At 38.5% G+C, this 27,278-nt stretch overlaps 1 protein-coding gene across 2 annotated transcripts in view; it reads left to right on the top strand.

Annotated features, from left to right (window-relative positions):
- Positions 1–27,278, top strand: part of TLN2 (talin 2) — a 637,355-nt gene that overhangs the window by 328,644 nt on the left and 281,433 nt on the right. For both annotated transcript variants that reach the window (XM_053717305.1, XM_053717304.1), the window contains exons 7-10: positions 3,825–3,967; positions 4,068–4,195; positions 11,999–12,062; positions 12,265–12,369. In XM_053717305.1, coding sequence (XP_053573280.1) covers positions 3,825–3,967; positions 4,068–4,195; positions 11,999–12,062; positions 12,265–12,369 — 440 coding nt within the window. The remainder of the gene's footprint in view (positions 1–3,824; positions 3,968–4,067; positions 4,196–11,998; positions 12,063–12,264; positions 12,370–27,278) is intronic.

The raw sequence follows: 27,278 nt of genomic DNA, 5'->3' as shown, positions 1-27,278 counted from the left end.
AATGCATATGAATAAAGAATGGATCCGAAAAAAACAAAAGGATCCAAAAAAACTATTTCATTTTATGTAACTAATGTGCCGGAGAATGGCAAAACAAAATTATGTAAAACCGCCACCGCCACTAAATAAAGCTATTAAAAACTAAAGCGCTGTCCCCCCAACACTACCTAAACCTATTAACCCCTAAACCGCAGCCCCCCCCCACATCGCCGATACTAAATCACTGAATAAAGTTATTAACCCCTAAAGCGCTGTTCCCTGACATCGCCGACACTAACTAAACCTAATAATCCCCCCCCCCCCACATCGTCAACACTGCCTAAACATATTAACCCCTAAACCGCCGTTCCCAAACATCACCAACACTAACTAAAACTATTAACCCCTAAACCTCCGTTCCTCGACACAAACTAAAAACCCCCACATCGCAACAACCTAAATTAAACTATATTAACCCCTAAACCTAACCGTAACCCTAAACCTAACAACCTTTTATTTTAACATAATTAAAATAGCGCTAAATTAAAGTTACAATTATTAATAATAATATTACCTATTTAAAACTAAATACAAACTTACCTGTGGGGGAAAAAAATTAAACATAAGCTAGCTACAATATAACGAATAGTATATGGCTAGCTTAGGTTTTTTATTTATTTTAACTAGGTAGACTAGTTAGTAAATAGTTATTAACTATTTACTAAATACCTGGTTAAAATAAGTACAAATTTACCTGTGAAATAAAAGTAAAACCTAAGCATCCTTACACTAAAACCTTACATTAAAAAAAAAAAAACTAAAAAACTACCATTACCAAAAAAATAACAAACAAAATGATCCAAAACAATAAAATTTTTCCTATTCTTATATCCTGTTTAAAAAAAAAACAATAAAAAAAAACCTAATCTATCATAAACTACCAAAGGCCCTTAAAAGGGCCTTTTGTAGGGCATTGCCCTAAAGAAATCCGCTCTTTTTCTAAAAAAGAAAATCAAACACCACCTAACAGTATACAGACCCCAATCCCCCCCAAACCCACAAAATAAAAATAAAGTTGTTAAACCTAATCTACGCATTGCCCTGAAAAGGGCATTTATATGGGCATTGCCCTTAGAAGGGTATTCAGCTCTTTTACTGCTCATTAAAAATAAAAAATGGCTATTCTAAAAAAAAAACCATTACACAAAATAACAAACAAATTATTCAAAATAATAAAAATGAATCGTATTCTAAACTGTTGAAAAAAAAAACAAACACCCCAAATTAAAAGAACCCTAATCTATAATAAACTACCTATAGCCCTTAAAAAGGACCTTTTGTAGGGCATTGCCCTAAATAAATCAGCTATTTGCTACAAAATAAAAACAAACACCCCCTAACATTACAAACCCCCACCCCTCCCAATCCCACAAAAAAAAACACCTAACTTAAAAAACCTAATCTACCCATTGCCCTGAAAAGGGCATTTGTATGGGCATTCAGCTCTTTTAAGACAAGCCCAAACCCTAATCTAAAAAAAAAACAACAAAAAAAACCCTCAAAAAAACGGGGAACTGCGGTTTAGGGGTTAATAGATTTAGTTTGTGTCGGCGATGTTTGGGAACGGCAGTTTAGGGGTTAATATGTTTAGTTCATGTCGGCAATGTTTTGGAAGGGTGGTTTAGGGGTTAATAGGTTTCGTTTGTGTCGAGATGTCGGAACGGTGGTTTAGGGGTTAATAGGTTTAGTTAGTGTTGGTGATGTCGGGGAACGGCTGTTTAGGGGTCAATAGCTTTATTTAGTAATTTAGTTGTGTCGGGGAAGTGCGGTTTAGGGGTTAATAGATTTAGTTAGTGTTGGCAATGTGGAGGGGTGCGGTATAGGGGTTAATAGGTTTAGTTAGTGTCGGGGAACGGTGGTTTAGGGGTTAATAGCTTTATTTAATTATTTAGACTTAGTGTCGACGATGTGCGGTTTACATTAGGAACAATGATGCATTCAAATTTGGCAAAATTTGGCGGTAAAACAAATTTGTCCGAAACGAAACGCACATGTCTAATTCTTATCTGTTTTCAAGAGGGTTAAAAAATTAGTTTTAAAAAGTAGTTTAGAGTAAGGTAAATGCCCAAATATTTTATGGCTTTATTTTAAATTTGCAAGGGGCTAAGAGAGTGTAATATCTACTACTCTAGAGGGACAAAACTAAGGGGTAAATGTATGAAGCAGCATTTGCATATTTTGAGGTACTCTGGAGCTGTGCCACATATATTTAAAAAGCAGAAACTGCATCTTTTGTCCCCCATCCACTTCGGAGTTAATGAGACAATCACACAGACAATCGCTCGCTTGAGGTGATTTACTTCCTATGCTCTTGCGCAATTGGTTGTGCTGGAGTAGGGGTGGTGGCGGCATTGCATAAGAAACCTCTTGCGCAATGTTAAATTACACCATGTGATGCAGCGTGATGTTACATTTTGCCCTGAATTTCTACTAGAACCTAAATACATTTTTTAACTAAAGGGATGTATCTGTATTATAAACTTTGTTTGCCAGCATCTCATATTGTAGATTCTTCACACGCTGTCATTGCTTACTATACTATATATATATATATAATATATATATATATATATATATATATATATATTAATTTGTTTAGGTGCCTATTTGTTAAAGGATAATTAAATAACCATAGTACATATTATTGATGAAAACATTTGCACACGTTTATAAAAAAAAAAAAAAAAAAAAAGCGCTTACCAAAGGATATGGTTTTAGCTTTGCTTTCTTTTACAAAGATATGGCGAGTCCACGTATTTCATCCATATTTGTGGGATATTAACCTCCTGCTAACAGGAAGTGGCAAAGAGCACTACAGCAGAGTTGTATATATATAGCCCCTCCCTTCCACCCTCAGTCATTCTCTTTGCCTGTGTTATACTAGGAAGAGGTGAAGTGAGGTGTTAGTTTTATTTTCTTCATACTTTTTCCAAATTTTACAAATTTGATACTTTTGCTTCTTCTGAGGGTATTTTTGGGAGAAAGGTTCTTCAAGCAGTGGTGCCTTCTGTTTAGGTTCCTGTCTTGTCCCTCCCTTTCATCCGTGTCCTATTGCTTTGGTATTGGTTTCCCACAAGTAAGGATGAAATCCGTGGACTCGTCATATCTTTGTAAAAGAAAAGTAAATTAATGCTTACCTGATAAATTAATTTATTTTACGATATGACGAGTCCACGGCCCACCCTGTTATTTTAAGACAGATTTATTTTATTTTTTGTAAACTTCAGTCACCTCTGCACCTTTTTAGCCTTTTCTTTTCCTTTCCTATACCTTCGGCCGAATGACCAGTGAGGATGGAGGGGAAGGGAGGGGCTATATATACAGCTCTGCTGTGGTGCTCTTTGCCACTTCCTGTTAGCAGGAGGTTAATATCCCACAAGTAAGGATGAAATCCGTGGACTCGTCATATCGTAAAATAAATTAATTTATCAGGTAAGCATAAATTTACTTTTTTCTTGGGACACAAAAACTATGGGACACCTTAGTTCAGTTTTTTTTTAACAGGGCTTCAAAAACAAAATGCAGACAGCCATATGTGGCTTTCCCTAGCTTGGATCAGGTTTTTCCCCCTAAGTAAACCCTGTAAAAAGTTTCTCTGTGCTCCTCTATGTTAAGCTCAGGTAAGACCAGACAATTCTTTGTATTCCTGTGACAGTACATCTGTATTAACATCTTGGTACCTCTGTCTTAGTGAGTTAGTCATTTGTCAGAAACAAGGTGTTCACTACTTTTTCAGTTTTGTCTCATTTTCTTGTTTAAAAATGAATGGCTTTATACAATTACAGTGAACTGGTTGGATCATAGTCGCACATTCCGTGAACAAGGTGTGGATGAGAATGAAACCCTTCTCCTGCGTAGGAAGTTCTTCTACTCTGATCAGAATGTGGATTCCAGAGACCCAGTGCAGCTTAACCTGCTTTATGTTCAGGTACTACTGAGTTTTTTGAGGAGTGTGGTTTTATATTAAGGTTATAAGAAGTTTGTAATCCTTAGGCAAACAATAAGGCTAAAGCCTCTTTTTTCCTCAGGCTCGTGATGATATCTTGAATGGATCCCACCCTGTGTCATTTGATAAAGCCTGTGAGTTTGGTGGAATACAAACACAGATACAGTTCGGACCTCATGTGGAAGTAAAGCACAAACCTGGATTTTTAGAGTACGATATTTTCCTTCCTGATTTAAGGGAACTCTGCAACTTTTAGGCAAACAGATAAAAGTCAACAAGCACAAGTAATTTACTCATTTGCTTGTTAGCCTAAAAAGGTTAGGCTTAAATGCTAGGGTTGCCACCTGTCTTGGAATATAATACAGGCCATGCTCATTAGCATACATTTGCATAAACAATTATACAGCATAACTCAGGAATTATACCTGCTAGAATTGATTTTTTATGATCATTTATTTATAATTAGACTCCAACACACTTAGAAGAAGTTTCACCGTGATAGTTCTTTATTACTATATTTATTATTTGCTTTCTACATTTTCCTGAACCTTAAAAATACCGGACATGTTGGTAAAATACCGGCTTGGTGGCAAACCTAGTAACTATATCCTAAAGTGACATCATATTCATTTTTTTATTGTGAAGTCAAAACGGACATTTTCTTTTCAGGCTTACAAAGACTTGCCTCTCATCATATAGATGGAGTTCTCTTTACCAGCTACTGAGCATTTGCATCATTACACAACTGATATTGATTTATTAGTTTCAAATAAAATTTACATTTCTTCTGTTAAGTGTGATCAGTCCACGGGTCATCATTACTTCTGGGATATTACTCCTCCCCAACAGGAAGTGCAAGAGGATTCACCCAGCAGAGCTGCATATAGCTCCTCCCCTCATTCTCTTGCACCCAACGACTAGATAGGATGTGTGAGAGGACTATGGTGATTATACTTAGTTTTATATCTTCAATCAAAAGTTTGTTATTTTAAAATAGCACCGGAGTGTGTTATTATCTCTCTGGCAGAGTTTGAAGAAGAATCTACCAGAGTTTTTGTTATGATTTTAGCCGGAGTAGTTAAGATCATATTGCTGTTTCTCGGCCATCTGAGGAGAGGTAAACTTCAGATCAGGGGACAGCGGGCAGATGAATCTGCATAGAGGTATGTAGCAGTTTTTATTTTCTGACAATGGAATTGATGAGAAAATCCTGCCATACCGATATAATGTCATGTATGTATACTTTACACTTCAGTATTCTGGGGAATGGTACTTCACTAGAATTACACTGTAAGAAATACATAAAGCTGTTTAATAACTAGAGATTATGTTTAACGTTTTTGCTGGAATGTAAAATCGTTTTCATTTACTGAGGTACTGAGTGAATAAATGTTTGGGCACTATTTTTCCACTTGGCAGTTGCTTAATCTGTTTTCTGACAGTTTCTGTTCTCCCTCACTGCTGTGTGTGAGGGGGAGGGGTCGTTTTTTGGCGCTTTTACTACACATCAAATATTTCAGTCAGCAACTCATTGTATTCCCTGCATGATCCGGTTCATCTCTACAGAGCTCAGGGGTCTTCAAAACTTATTTTGAGGGAGGTAATTTCTCTCAGCAGAGCTGTGAGAATTATAGTTTGACTGAGATAAAAAACGTTTATTCTGTAATTTGTTTCCTGCTTTCAGAATTTGTTATCTTTGCTAATGGGATTAAACCTTTGCTAAAGTTGTGTTATTTACAAGGATTGAGGCTATAACTGTTTCAATTTATTAATTTTCAACTGTCATAGATCTTCTGTGCTTCTTAAAGGCACAGTACGTTTTAATATTATTCTAATTGAATTGTATTTCCAAGTTACAAGTTTATTTGCTAGTGTGTTAAACATGTCTGATTCAGAGGATGATACCTGTGTCATTTGTTGCAATGCCAAAGTGGAGCCCAATAGAAATTTATGTACTAACTGTATTGATGCTACTTTAAATAAAAGTCAATCTGTACAAATTGAACAAATTTCACCAAACAACGAGGGGAGAGTTATGCCGACTAACTCGCCTCACGTGTCAGTACCTACATCTCCCGCTCACAGGGAGGTGCGTGATATTGTAGCGCCGAGTACATCTGGGCGGCCATTACAAATCACATTACAGGATATGGCTACTGTTATGACTGAGGTTTTGGCTAAATTACCAGAGCTAAGAGGTAAGCGTGATCACTCTGGGGTGAGAACAGAGTGCGCTGATAATATTAGGGCCATGTCAGACACTGCGTCACAGGTGGCAGAACATGAGGACGGAGAGCTTCATTCTGTGGGTGACGGTTCTGATCCAAACAGACTGGATTCAGATATTTCAAATTTTAAATTTAAACTGGAAAACCTCCGTGTATTACTAGGGGAGGTGTTAGCGGCTCTGAATGATTGTAACACAGTTGCAATACCAGAGAAAATGTGTAGGTTGGATAAATATTTTGCGGTACCCGACGAGTACTGAGGTTTTTCCTATACCTAAGAGACTTACTGAAATTGTTACTAAGGAGTGGGATAGACCCGGTGTGCCGTTCTCACCCCCTCCGATATTTAGAAAAATGTTTCCAATAGACGCCACCACAAGGGACTTATGGCAAACGGTCCCTAAGGTGGAGGGAGCAGTTTCTACCTTAGCTAAGCGTACCACTATCCCGGTGGAGGATAGCTGTGCTTTTTCAGATCCAATGGATAAAAAATTAGAGGGTTACCTTAAGAAAATGTTTGTTCAACAAGGTTTTATATTGCAACCCCTTGCATGCATTGCGCCGATCACGGCTGCAGCGGCATTCTGGATTGAGTCTCTGGAAGAGAACATTGGTTCAGCTACTCTGGACGACATTACGGACAGGCTTAGAGTCCTTAAACTAGCTAATTCATTCATTTCGGAGGCCGTAGTACATCTTACTAAACTTACGGCGAAGAATTCAGGATTCGCCATTCAGTCACGCAGGGCGCTGTGGCTAAAATCCTGGTCAGCTGATGTTACTTCTAAGTCTAAATTGCTTAATATACCTTTCAAAGGGCAGACCTTATTCGGGCCCGGGTTGAAAGAGATTATCGCTGACATTACAGGAGGTAAAGGCCATGCCCTGCCTCAGGACAAAGCCAAAGCCAAGACTAGACAGTCTAATTTTCGTTCCTTTCGTAATTTCAAAGCAGGAGCAGCATCAACTTCCTCTGCACCAAAACAGGAAGGAGCTGTTGCTCGCTACAGACAAGGCTGGAAACCTAACCAGTCCTGGAACAAGGGCAAGCAGACTAGGAAACCTGCTGCTGCCCCTAAAACAGCATGAATTGAGGGCCCCCGATCCGGGATCGGATCTAGTGGGGGGCAGACTTTCTCTCTTCGCCCAGGCTTGGGCAAGAGATGTTCAGGATCCCTGGGCGCTAGAGATAATATCTCAGGGATACCTTCTGGACTTCAAATACTCTCCAAGAGAGAGATTTCATCTGTCAAGATTGTCAACAATCCAGACAAAGAAAGAGGCGTTTCTACGCTGCGTACAAGAGCTCTTGTTAATGGGAGTAATCCATCCAGTTCCGCGATCGGAACAGGGACAGGGGTTTTACTCAAATCTGTTTGTGGTTCCCAAAAAAGAGGGAACTTTCAGACCAATCCTGGACTTAAAGATCCTAAACAAATTCCTAAGAGTTCCATCGTTCAAGATGGAGACTATTCGGACAATTTTACCTATGATCCAAGAGGGTCAGTACATGACCACTGTAGATTTAAAAGATGCTTAACTTCACATACCGATTCACAAAGATCATTATCGGTACCTAAGGTTTGCCTTCCTAGACAGGCATTACCAGTTTGTGGCTCTTCCATTCGGATTGGCTACAGCTCCAAGAATCTTCACAAAGGTTCTGGGTGCTCTTCTGGCGGTACTAAGACCGCAGGGAATCTCGGTAGCTCCATACCTAGACGACATTCTGATACAAGCTTCAAGCTTTCAAACTGCCAAGTCTCATACAGAGTTAGTGCTGGCATTTCTAAGGTCACATGGATGGAAGGTGAACGAAAAGAAAAGTTCACTCGTTCCACTCACAAGAGTTCCCTTCCTGGGGACTCTTATAGATTCTGTAGAAATGAAGATTTACCTGACAGAGGACAGGCTAACAAGACTTCAAAGTGCTTGCCGCACCCTTCATTCCATTCAACACCCGTCAGTGGCTCAATGCATGGAGGTAATCGGCTTAATGGTAGCGGCAATGGACATAGTACCCTTTGCACGCTTACACCTCAGACCACTGCAACTGTGCATGCTAAGTCAGTGGAATGGGGATTACTCAGACTTATCCCCTTCTCTGAATCTGGATCAAGAGACCAGAAATTCTCTTCTATGGTGGCTTTCTCGGCCACATCTGTCCAGGGGGATGCCATTCAGCAGACCAGACTGGACAATTGTAACAACAGACGCCAGCCTTCTAGGTTGGGGTGCCGTCTGGAATTCTCTGAAGGCTCAGGGACAATGGAGTCAGGAGGAGAGTCTCCTGCCAATAAACATTCTGGAATTGAGAGCAGTTCTCAATGCCCTCCTGGCTTGGCCCCAGTTGACAACTCGGGGGTTCATCAGGTTTCAGTCGGACAACATCACGACTGTAGCTTACATCAACCATCAGGGAGGGACAAGAAGCTCCCTAGCTATGATGGAAGTATCAAAGATAATTCGCTGGGCAGAGTCTCACTCTTGCCACCTGTCAGCAATCCACATCCCGGGAGTGGAGAACTGGGAGGCGGATTTCTTAAGTCGTCAGACTTTTCATCCGGGGGAGTGGGAACTTCATCCGGAGGTCTTTGCCCAAATACTTCGACGTTGGGGCAAACCAGAGATAGATCTCATGGCGTCTCGACAGAACGCCAAGCTTCCTCGTTACGGGTCCAGATCCAGGGATCCGGGAGCAGTCCTGATAGATGCTCTGACAGCACCTTGGGACTTCAGGATGGCTTACGTGTTTCCACCCTTCCCGTTGCTTCCTCGATTGATTGCCAGAATCAAACAAGAGAGAGCATCAGTGATTCTAATAGCACCTGCGTGGCCACGCAGGACTTGGTATGCAGACCTGGTGGACATGTCATCCTGTCCACCTTGGTCTCTACCTCTGAAACAGGACCTTCTGATACAGGGTCCCTTCAAACATCAAAATCTAACTTCTCTGAAGCTGACTGCTTGGAAATTGAACGCTTGATTTTATCAAGACGTGGGTTTTCTGAGTCAGTTATTGATACCTTAATACAGGCTAGGAAACCTGTTACCAGAAAGATTTACCATAAGATATGGCGTAAATACCTATATTGGTGTGAATCCAAAGGTTACTCTTGGAGTAAGGTTAGGATTCCTAGGATATTGTCTTTTCTACAAGAAGGTTTAGAAAAGGGTTTATCTGCTAGTTCATTAAAGGGACAGATCTCAGCTCTGTCCATTCTGTTACACAAACGTCTGTCAGAAGTTCCTGACGTCCAGGCTTTTTGTCAGGCTTTGGCCAGGATTAAGCCTGTGTTTAAAACTGTTGCTCCACCATGGAGTTTAAACCTTGTTCTTAATGTTTTACAGGGCGTTCCGTTTGAACCCCTTCATTCCATTGATATAAAGTTGTTATCTTGGAAAGTTCTATTTTTAATGGCTATTTCCTCGGCTCGAAGAGTCTCTGAATTATCAGCCTTACATTGTGATTCTCCTTATTTGATTTTTCATTTGGATAAGGTAGTCCTGCGTACTAAACCTGGGTTCTTACCTAAGGTAGTTACTAACAGGAATATCAATCAAGAGATTGTTGTTCCTTCTTTATGCCCAAATCCTTCTTCAAAGAAGGAACGTCTACTGCACAACCTGGATGTAGTCCGTGCTCTAAAATTTTACTTACAGGCAACTAAGGAATTTCGACAAACGTCTTCTCTGTTTGTCATTTACTCTGGGCAGAGGAGAGGTCAAAAAGCTTCCGCTACCTCTCTTTCTTTTTGGCTTCGTAGCATAATTCGTTTAGCTTATGAGACTGCTGGACAGCAGCCTCCTGAAAGAATTACAGCTCATTCTACTAGAGCTGTGGTTTCCACTTGGGCCTTCAAGAATGAGGCCTCTGTTGAACAGATTTGCAAGGCTGCAACTTGGTCTTCGCTTCATACTTTTTCCAAATTTTACAAATTTGACACTTTTGCTTCATCGGAGGCTATTTTTGGGAGAAAGGTTCTTCAGGCAGTGGTTCCTTCTGTATAAAGAGCCTGCCTATCCCTCCCGTCATCCGTGTACTTTTGCTTTGGTATTGGTATCCCAGAAGTAATGATGACCCGTGGACTGATCACACTTAACAGAAGAAAACATAATTTATGCTTACCTGATAAATTCCTTTCTTCTGTAGTGTGATCAGTCCACGGCCCGCCCTGTTTTTAAGGCAGGTAAATATTTTTTAATTTATACTCCAGTCACCACTTCACCCTTGGCTTTTCCTTTCTCGTTGGTCCTTGGTCGAATGACTGGGAGTGACGTAGAGGGGAGGAGCTATATGCAGCTCTGCTGGGTGAATCCTCTTGCACTTCCTGTTGGGGAGGAGTAATATCCCAGAAGTAATGATGACCCGTGGACTGATCACACTACAGAAGAAAGGAATTTATCAGGTAAGCATAAATTATGTTTTTAAAGCTTTTACTTAGTATATTTTCAGTATTGTTTGTATAATTTGTTTATCATTTTGGCATAATTTCTGTTAAGTGCTGAGATTGTGCAATTTATTTTTTGAAATATAATGATAATACATTGAAGGGACGTGAAACCCACATTTTTTATTTAATTATTCAAATAGATCATATATTTTAAACAACTTTACAATTTACTTCTGTTATCAATTTTGCTTCATTCTCCTGGTATCCTTTGTTGAAGGAGCTGCAATGCACTGCTTTAAACTAGCAGAACACATTGATAAGCCAATGACAAGGCATATAAACACAGTCACCAATCTGCAGCTAGCTCTGAGCTCCTGTGCCTACCTAGATATGCTGTTCAACAAAGGATTCCAGGTGAACTAAGCAAATAATATAATAGAGCAAACAATTTTAAACAACTTTCCAATTTACTTCTATCTTAATCTAAATGGAGTATTTTTGGTTTAGTGTCCCTTTAATTGGCAGCCTTATAGCTTTTTTAATTCTAATATATTAGGAACTGGTACAATTTGTGATAACTACTGTTCATTACTGCAAGGTTTGTTGGATCTTTATTTAGTTAACACAATGTAAACATAAACAGGACCTTGATAGCATTTTAGCTCACTAAAACAGGCTTTTCTTATAGACAGCAATATAGAAAATCTACCAAATTTATCTTGTTTCCTTATCGGATGAAGTACCACCTCAAGTGAATTCAATATATTGAGAGTATTTTCCTTAGGCCATTACTAGGAACGTGTAGCATTATAGTTGCTATTTTTTAGTATGTGGTACCTTGATTTTCAGTATTGTTTGTATAATTTGTTTATCATTTTGGCATCATTTCTGTTAAGTGTTGAGATTGTGCAATTTATTTTTTTAAATATAATGATAATACATTAAAGGGACGTGAAACCCAATTTTTTTATTTAATTATTCAAATAGATTATATATTTTAAACAACTTTACAATTTACTTCTGTTATCAATTTTGCTTCATTCTCTTGGTATCCTTTGTTGAAGGAGCTGCAATGCACTGCTGTAAACTAGCAGAACACATTGATAAGCCAATGACCAGGCATATAAACGCAGTCACCAATCTTAGAGAGATGGTGAAGCAGAGGGTTTTCATGCTGTACGCGGAGTCTAAAATACGTAAATATTTAATGAATACATTTTTATATTGGTAGAATATTTTGTATCTCTGCCTCTTATCCATTACACATCTTAACCATTCATGCACATATATTTAAAAAAAAAAGTTGCTCTGTTAATATTTGTGAAGGAAAATTTAAAATGAAAACTGGATATCAAAACCATGCTTATTTGTGCCTTTCTTAATTCTTCCAGTCTAAAAGAGTTTCTGCCCAAAGAGTACATTAAACAAAGAGGATCAGAGAAGAAGCTATTTCAGGTACAACCTTAACTTCCAATGACTTATTCTTTGTCCTAGAAGTGCAGCAAGTTACTTTATTATTTCCACTAATTATTTTTCTCTGTCCGTTGACACGCTGCATAACGCAACCGCAACAATTTAAAATCAATTCACCATGACATGATCCTTAATAAGCTGATCTGTTTAGTTTTAAACCAAATTGTCACTCTTTTATTTAAAGGAGCATAAAAACTGTGGAGAAATGACAGAAATAGAAGCCAAAGTGAAGTATGTGAAGCTGGCGCGCTCTCTGCGAACGTATGGCGTTTCATTCTTCCTGGTGAAGGTAAAACAAAAACATATGCACGATTGAGATGTTTGTTAGTGAATCCCATAAAAGAATGATGTGTTGTATTCATCACAGTTTCACCATAACACTTGAATATTTGGAAAATAAACCATTATATCAGCCCGACATGAGCTTGTAGCTTTGTTGGTGTATACTGTAGTGATATCCTTGTCTGCTCTGATTAATGGCAGGAAGCTGATAGATTCAGGCTGGGGAATGGGAAAGGTTAATCTGTATTATGATGCATGAAATACCAGCAGGTAATGCCTTTAGTGCCAGTGGAGATCAAAGAGATATGTAAATAGTGCTTGTATCCTATTCATCATAACTCTTCTAGCAATCTCATATATTACTCCTCAAGTTGTATATTATGTTTGTTCCTGTCACCAGCTGCAATGTGTCACTTTATCTACTTTATTTATAAACAATGACGCATGTTTGTTCTGTAAATGTATAGATGATTCCTATTGTAAGACACATTATCCCCATATTATAGTATATCCTGAAAACTCTTTGATGTGTGTAGCATTGGTCCTTGTCACATTGTAATGTAATTGCTTCCTATCTTTTATCATCACATTCCACAAAAACCTGTAGCTAAACAACTGTCGAGAAAAATCTTAGAATTTGTTCATTGACGTCCTGTGAGTCAACTAAGACCAAACATCATATCATTTTCATTAGTTTTGATAATTATAAGGTCTGTATCTGCAGCTTTGTTTATCATGTTCTAAAATGGTGCAATGGGGTAACTATCATTTGCCCAAATCCTCAACAGCGATCATCAAAACAACCCTATGATCTATGCACATTTTTTGCATTTCATGCCACCGGTTTGCCGTGAGATATATGCCACAATTGATCATATCAAAAAATGTATTTACCTTTTACAAATGTTGGATTTCTCACTGATATTATTTACACAAAACCTGTGCAGTCATAGGACAAATGGTCCTAAAATTGTATTTATGATCTCCTTTATTTAGGATTACTAGAGAGGTATGGGTTTGTCATAGTTTATGTTAATTAGAAGTCCTCTAATTGCAGCTGTGCACAGTTCTGGAAGAGGATTTTTAGACATGTTCAATGGCTCCATTGCTCATTTTTTATAGCCTAACTGCCCAAATTGTGCCACCTGTTCCTCTGAAACTTCAAGGAAGGCCCCAGCCAACAGGACAACCCTGACTCTCAGCTGTTTTGAACTTGCTAGTCCTTATAAACAGAAGATAGGTTTGATTTGCTAATAAGTGAAGTTTTTTCCAGGGCAAAAGCAATATTAATTTAAATCATGTTGAGATAAAAACGTGAACTAGATAACTGTGGGTAAGATATGCAAATAGAATATACATAATTTGACGCTTTTTTTTCCATGACTGTGTATAGCCAAAACATGCATTTGCATATCTTATACAGAGTTCTCTGGTTTACAGCCACTACAGCAGAAAAAATTAGGTGAAAGCACTTGATTGTGGCAGTGATGGGCATACAATTGTTGTGACATGCTGTCCCATTGATTGCTTGTCTGGGGTTGGCTCCAAGGGTCTATATCTGTGATACCTCACATAGCGGTGTCTAGCCACTGTGGGTGAGAACCACTTCTCTGCGGTCCTTCAAACAGCTGACACACAGTACATCAGTTGTCGTTGGGTACCAAAGCTACCGTGCCATACCCTGTACAGCAGCTTTTTGCTAAGGTGTGAATCTTCTTTATTTAATATAGTTCGCCCATAACACTTCCAATTTCTTTATATAAACCATTCCTGTAAATCCACTTTTTGCTTCATGTAAGCTTCTCTCTAAAACTCCATTTTTATGTAACTCCTCCTAGCTCATAATTTTTCAATGTAACTCATAGAACACCTAATCTTAATTCCTCCTGTTCATTCATGTCACCTCTACATTTATCTGCTCCCCATTGTTTCTCATGTTGATCAGTATAACTGCAGTGTAAATATTCTATTGATTAATGTAACCAGTGGTTATAAATCTTTCCAGTGTTGAATATTGTGCCAGGAAATACTCTCTATTAAAGGGACAGTCAACACCAGAATTGTTTTTTTATTAAAAAGATAGATAATTCCTTTATTACCAATTCCCCAGTTTTGCATAACCAACACAGTTATATTAATTCACTTTTTACCTCTGATTATCTTCTATCTAAGCCTCTGCAAACTGCCCCCTTATTTCAGTTCTTTTGACAGACTTGCATTTTAGCTAATCAGTGCTCACTCCTAGGTAAATTCAAATGCGTGAGCTCAATGTTATCTATATGAAACACATGAACTAACGCCCTCTAGTGGTGAAAAACTGTCAGATTAGAGGCGGCCTTCAAGGTCTAAGAAATTAGCATATGAACCTCCTAGGTTTAGCTTTCATCTAAGAATAACAAAAAAACAAAGCAAAATTGGTGATAAAAGTACATTGGAAAGTTGTTTAATATGACATGCCCTAAATTACAAACTCCTTACCAGGTGGTATCTTACATCTGCTAGACTGAAAAGCATTTTTCCTTCTTCTTCAGAGCTTTGCTGGAGAGGATGTGGGAGAAAATGAACCCTAATGCATACTGTATTTGGTGGGAATGCCCCAAATTAAAACTTTTTTGGAATATTATTCAGAATAACATTAAAATTATAATGGGACAAGAGGAACATTTCAAACTTGAGCCAACAGCGGCTCTACTAAACCTCCTACCCCCATGCAAATGTAAATTGAGACTTCAACTAATCCAATTGACACTAAATTCTGCCAGATCCTTAATAGCCAGATTGTGGAAATCTCAAACGTGCCCCTTGATTAGTAATTGGTTCACTCATATGGCTGACACCCTAGTACTAGAGGAATATGGATATTTTAAATCCAACAATCTGAGGGGGCGGAGCCTGACAGCTAAGAGAGCAGACGTGTGGACCTGGAGCTCTCCTAATCAAACTGACTAAAAATGGCCAAACATTCAATTTTGTGATTATTTAAACTGTCCAAACACATAGTGAGTGAATACAAACACATCTGCCAGTTCCTTAAGGAATTGACTATGGATTAATGGACTGTGGAAACTATCTTAGTGAAACTGCGTTTTGAGGCCTTCAGCAACGAACTGGATTACAAAGCCAAGATCTCTGCTATTATTTACGAAGCAGTATCTTTCTAATATTGTATACATGGATCCGGAGGCTGCACTGTGCAAATTCGAAGACAGAGTTTGTGGGATCTTGGAGAAGCACTTCTCTGAGCTTAGCCTGGCAGTTGTACTGCTACTTGAACAAATTCACCCCTTACATGGCAAAAATGGCGGCAGTGATCCAGGAGTCACGGAGACAACGAGTCTGATTCCCCTACACACGCGGAATAATTCTATACCTTCAGCAGTAGCTAATGCTTGGGCAGGAGTGTGTGAGCAAGACCCCAGGTCAAATCTCGACGGATCACAAGTTAACACGAGAGCGTCGGATACCTGCTGCAACTCACCGGATCTAGAAGAGACTGAGGCCGCAAAGTTAAGCCTGCCGATGGCGGACCCAGGAGGAGTGAAATCACGCAGCCTTCATAGTGTACCTTATTTGGGCGCTTTGTATCATCTATGGGAAGGTGCTCGTAGCTCCCCGATGCCCCAGTGTAATTATGTACCTGAGTTGGAGCAGTGTAACAGGAGCCTTCAGCGATGTGAGAGCGATGTTCTCTGTAGTGAGTATTTCACTTCTTTTGAATTTGTGTACAATACACTACTACAAAAGGCTGGGGCAAGCCATCAGCTAGCGGCCATGATCCGGATATCGCACTTGCTGTATTATTCAGAGCTCCTACTTGCCATCGCTCTCTCTGCAGACCACATTAGAAAGGGAATTGGCTGAATCGCCTTCTGCCCTGTGTGTGACCTGCTGGCTACGCTTCAGAACTGGCATAGGCTTATTATCCCCAACTCCTAGCTTATCTACTGTGTGACACTGGCATTAACTTTAACAAGGCAGCCCTCCATGATGCAGATTGCTGTCTGTTTGTATTAACATTGCTTCCTGCAAACTCCTAAGTATATTGGTCGGGACATTATGTGGTCCTGGTAGACATTACTCAACTCTGCTATGCCTCATCTCACCAGTTGTATGATCTAATATTGCTTATTTAATTTCACTGCTCTCCAACAAGTGAACCTTAGTACGCCATGTATATGGTTTATATTTACACAGCAGGACTGATACTATTTAGACCCCAAATGCTATGGTGTATAGTGCCAGTTCATAATATTTTGTTTGATGTTGATATTGATGTTCTTTACACTTCCATATACATTCTATATTTAATTTGCCTTCAGGACAGCGGGGTTTTTCTCAAATGTACCTATACATTTACTACACCGAAGAGCATATTGGCTTAGGTGTTTGAAATGTTCCAAAAACCCCTGTGAGTCTTTATATTTTGATATATACTTTAATATGGCACCTACCCTGTTTTGTTATGCATATTGTACTGACCTTATTTTCTAGCTTAAAAGTTCATCATAGTTTTTATTCCCTATCAGTATTCTACCTTGTTTAATTCTCCTGTGTTATGGTCTAATTTTTCTGCACTAGCTGAAACCATTTATATGTTAGTTTTAAATATATGTTTCTACAGTGGAACTTTTCATTGCACTGCAATTATATGCATTATCTACATGTATGGCATTGTTCAGGACGGCGCTATTACCCATAAATGTCCAGTAACATTGGTGCTAGCACTAAACTGGTTATACTGCTATATTAACTAGTTACATAAAAGGTCATATATATAGCAGAATGTCATATTAAGCAGTATTGATTTTGTGTGACTGATAATGTATCACTAACATACGGTTTTAGAGCTAAACAAGTCAATGGTGCCTTCTCATATACTGTAGCCCCATTTGGTATATGTGATAAAAAACTTTGCTGTATTATATTATCTAGCTATTGTACATTAGTTTAATGTCAGCTCCTTTAACACTGCGTTGTTATATATTAACTTATGTATATCTGAGATGATACTGAATACTACATAGAGGCTGTAACCTTATTGCTAGTAACCTGCAAACTGGGGCTCCTATGCTAGGTAGGTTTAGTCTTTACTAATAAAATTTAGAAAGACACGCAGCATTCAGTGCAGCTTATAATACACACGTCCTTCTATTAGTAAGGGGACCTGATCTCTCTTCTCATTCCCTCTTTTTGTATACTATATGCTGCAGGTCAATAATGGTCTGTTTGGTAGTCATTGGACCTCAATGTATAATAGACACCACTGTCCATTATTTCATGCACTAGTTAATTTTCGGCAAAACTGGTCATGTATGCTACTGTCGTAAAATCTATCATGCCACATGTTGCTTTACACTACCATGGTTAGATTATGGCCGTAATATTATACAACTGTTTAGCTATTTTCTACTTCTTCTAAGTCCATCTAAATCTTGATTATATACTTTATGTCTAAAGTCATAGGTTTTTGCTAAGTTGGTGTGTAGAGAGATGCACAATTTCCTTATGGATTTACTGTCTCAACACTATACAAAGAATAAAGAATACCCCCCTTGTGTTAACATATTATATTTATACCAAATGAACATGATACTGTATGGAAGGTGATTGTTTAATTCTTGGCATTCAAAAAACTAGGCAGCCTAGAGTTCTTGGTGAGTCTAATTATATATACATACAGATATATAATGATGTCCTATACCTGATATACAGAAACGCCCAACCTGTGTCCCACCTTTCTATTGCAAGAAGACTTATTTTGTATTAGGATAATTCCAGGTAAATATAACAAACCTATAATGTATTTTACTATAAAGGTGCCAGATTGATTGAAATATTCTGAAGCCTAATACATTTATCTCTCTTAAGGACCAGGTTTGAGTATCCTCTCCACCCTATTATTCTTATGACTTCTAGCGATATTTTTACTTTTTAACTACTATACTATTCCCGGGTTTCTGTCTTACAGAGCCACTAGTTCCCATGACATCACTCTACCGACTGTATCTCCCCTCCTCCTTTCCCGCTCTGTATCTGTGAGCGGGTCATATCCACCATCCCTCAACCGTCTCTGTCCAATGGTGACATTATCCCTGAGGGGAGATACTGCATTAATGCTCTAATAATATAATATAGGCCTCATCCTAACCAGGCTGGAGCTATACCTGCTCTTTCTCGATGCGCATTATGACTTACACTTAACTACCGTATAGCTTAGTCTTGCACGCCACGTTTTATATTATAATAAACAATTGACATAGTCAATTAACATCTCTATGGTCTTCCGCCCCCCCCATTGTTGTTGACCATAGCTAGTTACATTGCTATCCCTATCATTTTCCTCAAATAACTTAAGTATGTAATAATATGATTTCACAGAAAAAATTTTTGTATAAGCGGTGCTTACCCGCTGACATTTCCCTAATTTCCCCCTTGCTCTTTATTTTGATCTTGATATTATGACCCTGCCCTTAACAATGAGAAATATTCAATTATATGACAAATTAGTTCATAATAAATTGGGTCTATCTAGTAGCTACAGCGCTCTTTTAGAGCGTCTTTTACCACTATAGCCTGGAATAATAGCTGCTCACAGTATCCTATAAAAAACATAAAAGGAGGGTTTCAGATATATTTTGACATTCATGTTATGTTTTCTTCTCCTGTCATATTGTTGTTAGGACAATCACTGTTATGTTTTGTAATATGTGTATGTCATGGTTTTTTTCTGTTGTCATTTTGAAAAACCCTCAATAAAAATCATTTAAAAAAAAATAAAAAAATAAAAAATCCAACAATCTATCATTTTTCCATGACCTAAAATTTGTGTGAGGACATACAACACAAGTTACCTCCTACACTGTCAGAAAAAAGGGTACGGTTGGGGTCCGTTTGTGAACACTTAGGATACAACTGCTGTGCTTGTACCCTCAATGGATCATAATTACACCTTAAGGAACAAATATGTACCATTTAGCAGTAAATAAGGTACAAATATGTTTCCAATTGTCAAATGGTCCATGTCTGTACCATTTAATCCCCCCAAAAAGGTACAATCACTTGTGTGACTAAAAGGTTGAGGGGGATGGGTGGTTCAAGGCTGCCAAACCCTGCAAGTCCATGTCATTTGTACAGCTCAATTATTCATATTCACATAATTGTCAGTGACCCAAAATGAATGCAACATACATGTTGTACAGCAAAATAATTATGTTCAATTGTTGTTGGTAATATGCCAGAAGTGGGCAAAGCAAAAAAAATACTTAATAACCCATATAGTCAATGATACTGTGTTGCTGGTTCTAAATAGCAAACAAGCATTTAACATTTTAATGTTTATATTTAGAGCATCAAGATATTAACTCTTAAACATAAAGCAAATGTATTAACTTAAATTACAAAGAAAAAAATGTTTTAAACTCTATAAAATAAACAAGAGCTGTTTAAGAACCTGTTTTTTAAAAAAATAAAATAAAATTGCAACCGTTCCCCAGTCACATACATGGACATTGTGGAACACGCCATAGCGCCATCTGTTGGTTGAAAGTTTCTTGACATGTGTAACACAGCTCCATCTATTGGTAGAAGGTTCATCACCAAAATGTGTACTGAGGAAATATACTCGTTTGCATATATTTTGCATAGAGTGACAATTCAATGTATGGTTGTGAGTTTTATCGTTTATCCCTCCCCCGAATCCTCCTTCTTTTCGTTAGAGTTATATTTTATAATTATGTTGTTTTCTATATGTTTTCTATATATTTATGTTTTATGTGGCATGTTACCCTAAATTAAATGGGGTATTTTTAGAGTCTAGTACAGAGTAGTTCTTTTTGGAACTGGTTGTTTAGCCTGGCTCAATTAGGTGGTCCTGTAGCAGTCTTTGGAATGGCTACAATTAAGTATGCAAACTTTATTTAAAGCTGCCGTGTGGCTATTGTAATTCTGCCTGAAAAAGTACACATTAAATGAATGCATAGTTGAATGTTATATAAAAAATTCAATGGAACAACATTTGTACTATGCTGTAGTGATGTGAAGTTCGGTTCATCCTGATGAATCGGTTCATTTCGGACAGTTCGATTAACTGAACCGGTTCATGAACCGATTCATCAGTTCACCTACTGATCACATGATGCGCTTGAGGGGCAGAGCAGAAGAATTGCAGATTCAGTACAGACCCAGCGATTCTGAATCATTTAGAATGAGTCCTGAGTCACTGTGTCTGTACTGCTCTCTGCTGCTGCTAGTTGCTTCAGTTCAGCTTGACACTCTTAAGGATACTTAGAGAACAAAACAAAACAATATATATATATATATATATATATATATATATATATATATATATATATATATATATATATATATATATATATATATATAGTTTTGTTCTCTAAGTATCCTTACATATACACTTACATATTTACTTACATATACACTTACATATTTACTTAACTTAAACAATACTTTATTCTATCTTGATACACCAATGCAATTTTAAACAATTTACTTCTAATATATATATATATATATATATATATATATATATATATATATATATATATATATATATATATATATATATATTAGAAGTAAATTGTTTAAAATTGCATTGGTGTATCAAGATAGAATAAAGTATTGTTTAAGTTAAGTAAATATGTAAGTGCATTTTTTTCTTGTTATTACACTTATTTATGTTCTTTAAAATAAGTTGACACTATTTTATTAAAGCATTATTTATTTAACAGGGGGTCCTTAGGGTTAATTTGCAATGCTCACTCTAGCCTAGGATGATATAATGCTGTTGAATCAGTGTACTGTTAACTCAGTGATTCATTAGCAACTGTGTTATAACTCTGGTTCTGCTATGAATCACTCAGTTGCTAATGAATCACCGAGTTAACAGTACACAGTACACTGATGCAGTACACTGATTCAACAGCATGTATTATGATCCTAGAGTGAGGTCTCATAGCAGAACCAGAGTTATAACAGAGACCTCACTCTAGGATCATATTACATGCTGCCTGTGGAACTGAACTGTTACAAACGAATCAGTTCAGTAAAAAGAACCAGTTCAAATGAACGATTCGTTCATCAACTGCACATCACTACTATGCTGTGTTGAGTATAAATTTGCCATTGTGAGGTACTAAGGGCTTGTCACTGGGGCAGTACCCTTAAAAGGCCCAATTTGCACCATCTTTTAAAGGCACAATATGGTACCATAGGACTGAGGTCCAATCTAGTCACCAAAGGTACATATTTGCCTTTGAAAGGTACAATCTGCAAGGGTACCAATTTGTACCCATTTTAAAGGGTACAACAGGTGTACCTTTGAGGGTAATGCCCCAGTGACAAGCTGTTGTACCCCTAAAGGTACAATTTTTGCACATTTTTTCTGACAGTGTAACATAAGGAGTTTTTCTCAAGACTCTAGCGTGACTTGAGGGAGTTAGCACATAGACAGAAGATATCCTGAAATGGGTTATTCCACAGTCTCCCCTCCGCCCTCCCCCATGCCCTTTACCTTTGAAGATCATTCTGCAAATGAGCCTATGATTATGCAACGTCAGTTTGACACAGTAATATAAAAGTGATGAACTATTGAGCTTTACACCCATCTACAATGAGATTCGGTTCTGTTATTATGTTTGTTTTTGATTTAATTTTTATTTTTTTCTTGTTAATAGTTAAGTTAAAAGAAGCTTACTATGGACATTCACAGTGAAAAGGCTATATAACACGTGCTGATCCAGCAGCTCTTACAGCCTTGTGGCTCAAAGTAATATCACTTGTAAGAAATATAATTGTAACGACAAATTTTCACTGTTTTACTTGCTAAATAAAAATGAATAAATATATTTAAAAAAAAATGACATGCCCTATCTAAATCATGAAAAAAAAATTTGGACTTGACTGTCCCTTTAACACCCTCAATGACTTCACTTGCCACTAAAATAGAGAGTATTTTTCTTTTTTAAGACACAATGAGTCCATGGATTTCATCCTTACTTGTGGGATTACGCCTCCTTGTCAGCAGGAGGAGGCAAAGAGCACCACAGCAGAGCTGTATATATAGCTCCTCCCTTCCCTCCCATCCCAGTCATTCTCTTTGCCTGTGTTAGTGATAGGAAGAGGTAAAGAGTCAATCAAGAGTTTATTGTTTTTAAAAGTAGTGCCAGAGTGTGCTGCTTTGTTCTGGGGTGTAGCCTAGACCAGATCAGTCTCTACAGTAGAGCATTTGGTGGCTTTAAAGCAATGGGAACTTGTGGGACATAATTCTCACTGCGCCTCCCATACTGATGCTGCCCTGCTTGTAAAAGTCTGAGGGAAGAGATATACTCAGTACTTTTTATTTCCACAGGCCAATGTGAGGAGAAAATGAGGACCTCGCAAGCCGGGTGGGTTACCTCACTGCCGGGCAGCAACTTGAGGTAAGTGCTGATTTTTATTTCTGGGGACACGCTCACAGAAAGATTGGCACTTTTATTTATTAAGGGACACTGGATAACAATATCCCTAGGTGGGAGGACATGTTATTGGGCAGTACTTGCAGGCAATGAAAGGACGTGGAGAAGAGGCTCTCGTTTATACTAGCTTCTAACTACGGCTTTATTTACACTAGTAAGCCTTCTGTGGTAGACCACATCGCATGTAAGGTGTGTAGCATGCTTGAGGACATTCTTACTCCCCTGGACGTTATTGTAATATGCTATAACTGTCGGGAAGTTTGCTTTTTCTTATGTTAGTCAGCATGTAAGGTGTGTCGCCTGCTTGAGGACATTCTTACTCCCCTGGACGGTATTGTAATATGCTATAACTGTCGGGAGGTTTGTTTTTTCTTATGTTAGTCCGCATGTTAGGTGTGTCGCATGATTGAGGGCATTTTTTACTCCCCAGGACGTTATGTTATATGTTATAACTGTCGGGAGGTTTGCTTATTAAGTGTTGGTATGGGCTCATGGTCCCGGCGGCTCCATTTTTACATTTTAGTCGCCCAGGAGTTTTTAGCTTGTTCCGCCCACGATGGGCGGAGCTATGTTGCGCGGCATGTTTGCGCGCCTTTATTCCACTGCTGTGTTAGAAGCAGTTTGTTCTACGCACTTTGGTTTCATCAGACCAGAACACCTTTTGCAACATGCTTTTGGGAAACTTTAGATGTGTTTTTGCAAAATTTAGCCGGACTTGAATTTTTTTTTTTGTAAGAAAAGGCTTCCGTCTTGCCACTCTACCCCATAGCCCAGACATAAGAAGAATACGGGCGATTGTTGTCACATGTACAACACAGCCAGTACTTGCCAGATATTCCTGCAGCTCCTTTAATGTTGCTGTAGGCCTCTTGGCAGCCTCACAGACCAGTTTTCTTCTCGTCTTTTCATCAATTTTGGAGGGACATCCAGTTCTTGGTAATGTCACTGTTGCACCATATTTTCTTCACTTCATGACTGTCTTCACTGTGTTCCATGGTGTATCTAATGCCTTGGAAATTCTTTTGTACCCTTCTCCTGACTGATACCTTTTAACACTGAGATCCCTCTGATGCTTTAGACGCTCTCTGCGGACCATGGCTTTTGCTGTAGGATGCGACTAACACATTTCAAGGGTGAATAGGGATGTTACATACTATTTATGTCCTTCACACCCAGTATATCCAATGTTAATGGATTAAGTTATAATAACATTTGGGTGTTTTCCTTTGGTATATAAAGACACAGTACCTCTGGTATGGTGTTCAATTTTATGGATTAACATGTGAATAAGGATGTTTTTTCCATTTATGCCCTTTATACTATTGTAATATCCTTTCTGTCTCATATGTGCGTACAGTTGCACTTCAGAGATAAGATTTTTTATTAGAGCCAACATTGTCTTGATTGTTGCATGAAACATTCGGACAAAAGTTTTTTATATCCGCAGCCTTCTCCTTAAGTGTCCTATATATATAAAATAAAAAATAAATAAATAAAAAATAAATATATATATATATATATATATATATTTTAGCGTCCGTTATTTCAGTGCCCTGCATTTCCTCCAAGACTCCCCTGGAGTCATTTTGCAAGACATCGTTTCCCACTAGTGCGAAGCAGTCGCCAGTGTGTTATCGGCTTTTCCCATGCTGCAGGAAGGCGCAAGAGGAAATCTAACCATTCAGTGAGCGAGGTTCCTGTCACAGTTGTTACTATCTCAAGGTTCCCTCTCAGATGTGAGGGAAAGGATATTTCGGTAGCATCTGAGGATAAAATCTGAGCTTCTGACAGTGTAATTCCTCCTGCTGATACTGAAGTTGTATCTGTCAGGTTTAAGCTGGTATACCTCCGTCTGTTACTTAAGGAGGTTCTAGCTACTCAGGACGACTTTTTTTCTACATGGAGAAATATGTGTGACATTTTAACATTTAAAGTCACAGTACAATCTTTTCTATGGTTAAAGTTTTAATAAAGGTTTACTACTACGGTGACATTGTTTCTGTTTTGAATATGCAATAATGGATTGTAACTGTTTATATGTTTAATAAACAACAACCAGAGGTTCTTCCGATAGTTTTTTCTGAATCAACTTCCTTTTTAAAGCAGACATGGCTCAAGAATCTATTGATGAGATTCAATTTATGCCACTAATCGCTCCTCAAGTGTCCCAATGTTATAGCCCTTAAAGGCAGTGTTCTGGGCTTTATCTCAATCTCCTTTTGGAGTTACTTTGCCATTTTTTTCCTCATGTTGCGGGTTGGGCAAAAGGACATGGGTGCATCAGTGAATACGTTTTTCCGAATGTCTCTTCCCTCAGAGCTAAAGGGAAGATTCAGATCTCAGATGGTAATTCATTTTTTTAAGTACTTTCCTTCAAGGAGGCTTGGAAAACAGTTCCCAGGGGAAGAAGCCTTTTCCACCTTAGCTATAAGATTTTCTATTCCCATAGAAGGATAGTTGTACAATTTTAGACTCTATGATACGAATTTTAAGGGTCTATTCCATACGATGTATGTGCATGAATGTCTCCCTTCGAGTTATCAGTTTGGGAGACAATGTTTCGAGTTTCTTTTTTCTCGTAGGACAAGAGAAACTATCCGACAAAAAGGGACGACGGAGCAGTTTTTGTTATTTTTTTTTTACATTTTGAGAGAAGTGTTTTTTTCCTTCTGTTTTCAATCAGAAGGAGACTAAACCTATATGGAGATACATTTCATTGAGCCTGCTGTTGAATAAGGACAGCTTGACGGGCATGTCCCGATCAGGAACCGGATCGTATAGGGGACAGTCCTCCTTCGTTCAGACTTGGGTTGAGATGTTTTGGAGATCTAAGTATTGAAACATTTTAGATCTCAGAAGTCTAAACAAGCTTCTTGGGGTACCGTCCTTCAAGATGGAAACTATTTGTTTAATTTTTTCTTTAGCCCTGGGCAACGGTAGCTAACAGGACGTGTTCCTACTTGTTCCCGTCCTCTGGGATCATCCAAAGTTTCTAAAAGTTTGTATTAATACAAATATTCTGGTATTTCTGTGGGCGGAATTTCGCTTGTGAGTAATTGCAGTGGCATCTTATCTGGACCACATCCTATTCCAGACGCCACATTTTCAACTAGCTAGATTCCACACGGAACTGTCGTTTTACTTCCTAGGACTTCACGGTGGAAAGGTTAATTTGGATGAGAGTTCTTTAATCCCATATACAGGGGTAATTTTGAACCATAATAGCTTCTTTATTGATGAAGACTTTTCTGAAAGAAGTCTAGATGGCAAGGATTTTTGATACTTGTCTAGTTCTTCAGTCCACTCCTTGGCCATCAGTGTCTTAGTATCATGGAGGTATTAGGGCTGATGGTTCAGCAGTGGGCTTTGTCCCGTTTGCTCGGCTTCATTATTGACCTTTGCAGTTCTATATGTTTAGGTAATGGAACGGAGGTTATTCAGATTTGTCTTCTCGAATATATTTGGATTCCTATAGACATCCTGGAGCTAAGAGCGATATTTAATGCCTTTTTGACCTGTTCACAGTTGACTTTGTTTCAACTTATCAGGTTTCAGTTGGAAAACCAACTTAATTCAGTGGGCAGAGGCCTTTTCTTGTTGTCTGTTAACGATCCACATCCCAGGGATGGACATCTGGGAGGCAGATTTTCTGAACAGGCAGATCTTTCCTCCAGGACAGCCAGCTGTGGTAGCCTGAAGGTTAGCTTCGCTGTCTAGCAAGCGGAGGGTTTGCAGTTTGAAACCAGCTGCAGCTATTTGCTCCTTGACTGTGCGCTCACAAGCTGTTTGGGATCTTCATCCGGAAGTGTTCTCCAGCCTGCTTCTCAGGTGGGGTCAGCCGGAATTAGACCTTTTGGTTCTCGACAGAATGCCAAATTTTTGAGATTGGGGTCGAAGTCCAGGGATCCCCAGGCAGAACTGATAGATGCTCTGGCGATTACTTGGTTGTTCAGTCTTGCATACCTATTTCCTCTGTTTTTGCGCTTCTTTCTCGAGTCATTGCTTGAATCAAACAGGAGAGGGCACCAGTGCTCTTCATGGCTCCTGCGGGACCTCTCAGGATTTGGTTTGCAGATCTGGTGGTAATGTTGTCACTGCCACCTTGAAAACTTCAGTTGAGGAACGGCCTTCTCATTTGAGGGTCCTTTATTCACCCAAGCCTACTTTCTCTGCACAGGGGTTTTCTGATTCGGTCATGGGGACCATGATCCGGGCTCGTAAGCCTGTGACTAGAAGGATTTACCATAAGATATGGTGTAAATTTCTTTATTGGTGTGAATCCAAGAGCTACTCATGGAGTAGTGTTCGGTTTTCCAGAATTTTTTCTTTTCTCCAAGTAGGATTGGGGACAAGTTTCCTAAAGGGTCAGATTTCTGCCTTATCTATTTGTATGCAAACGTCTGGCGGAGGTCCAAGACGTTCAATCCTTTTGTCAGGCTTTGGT

The sequence above is a fragment of the Bombina bombina genome, chromosome 6 (assembly GCF_027579735.1).
Source record: "Bombina bombina isolate aBomBom1 chromosome 6, aBomBom1.pri, whole genome shotgun sequence".
In the NCBI taxonomy this organism is placed as follows: Eukaryota; Metazoa; Chordata; class Amphibia; order Anura; family Bombinatoridae; genus Bombina; species Bombina bombina.
This window is presented reverse-complemented; position numbering and strand designations above follow the sequence as displayed.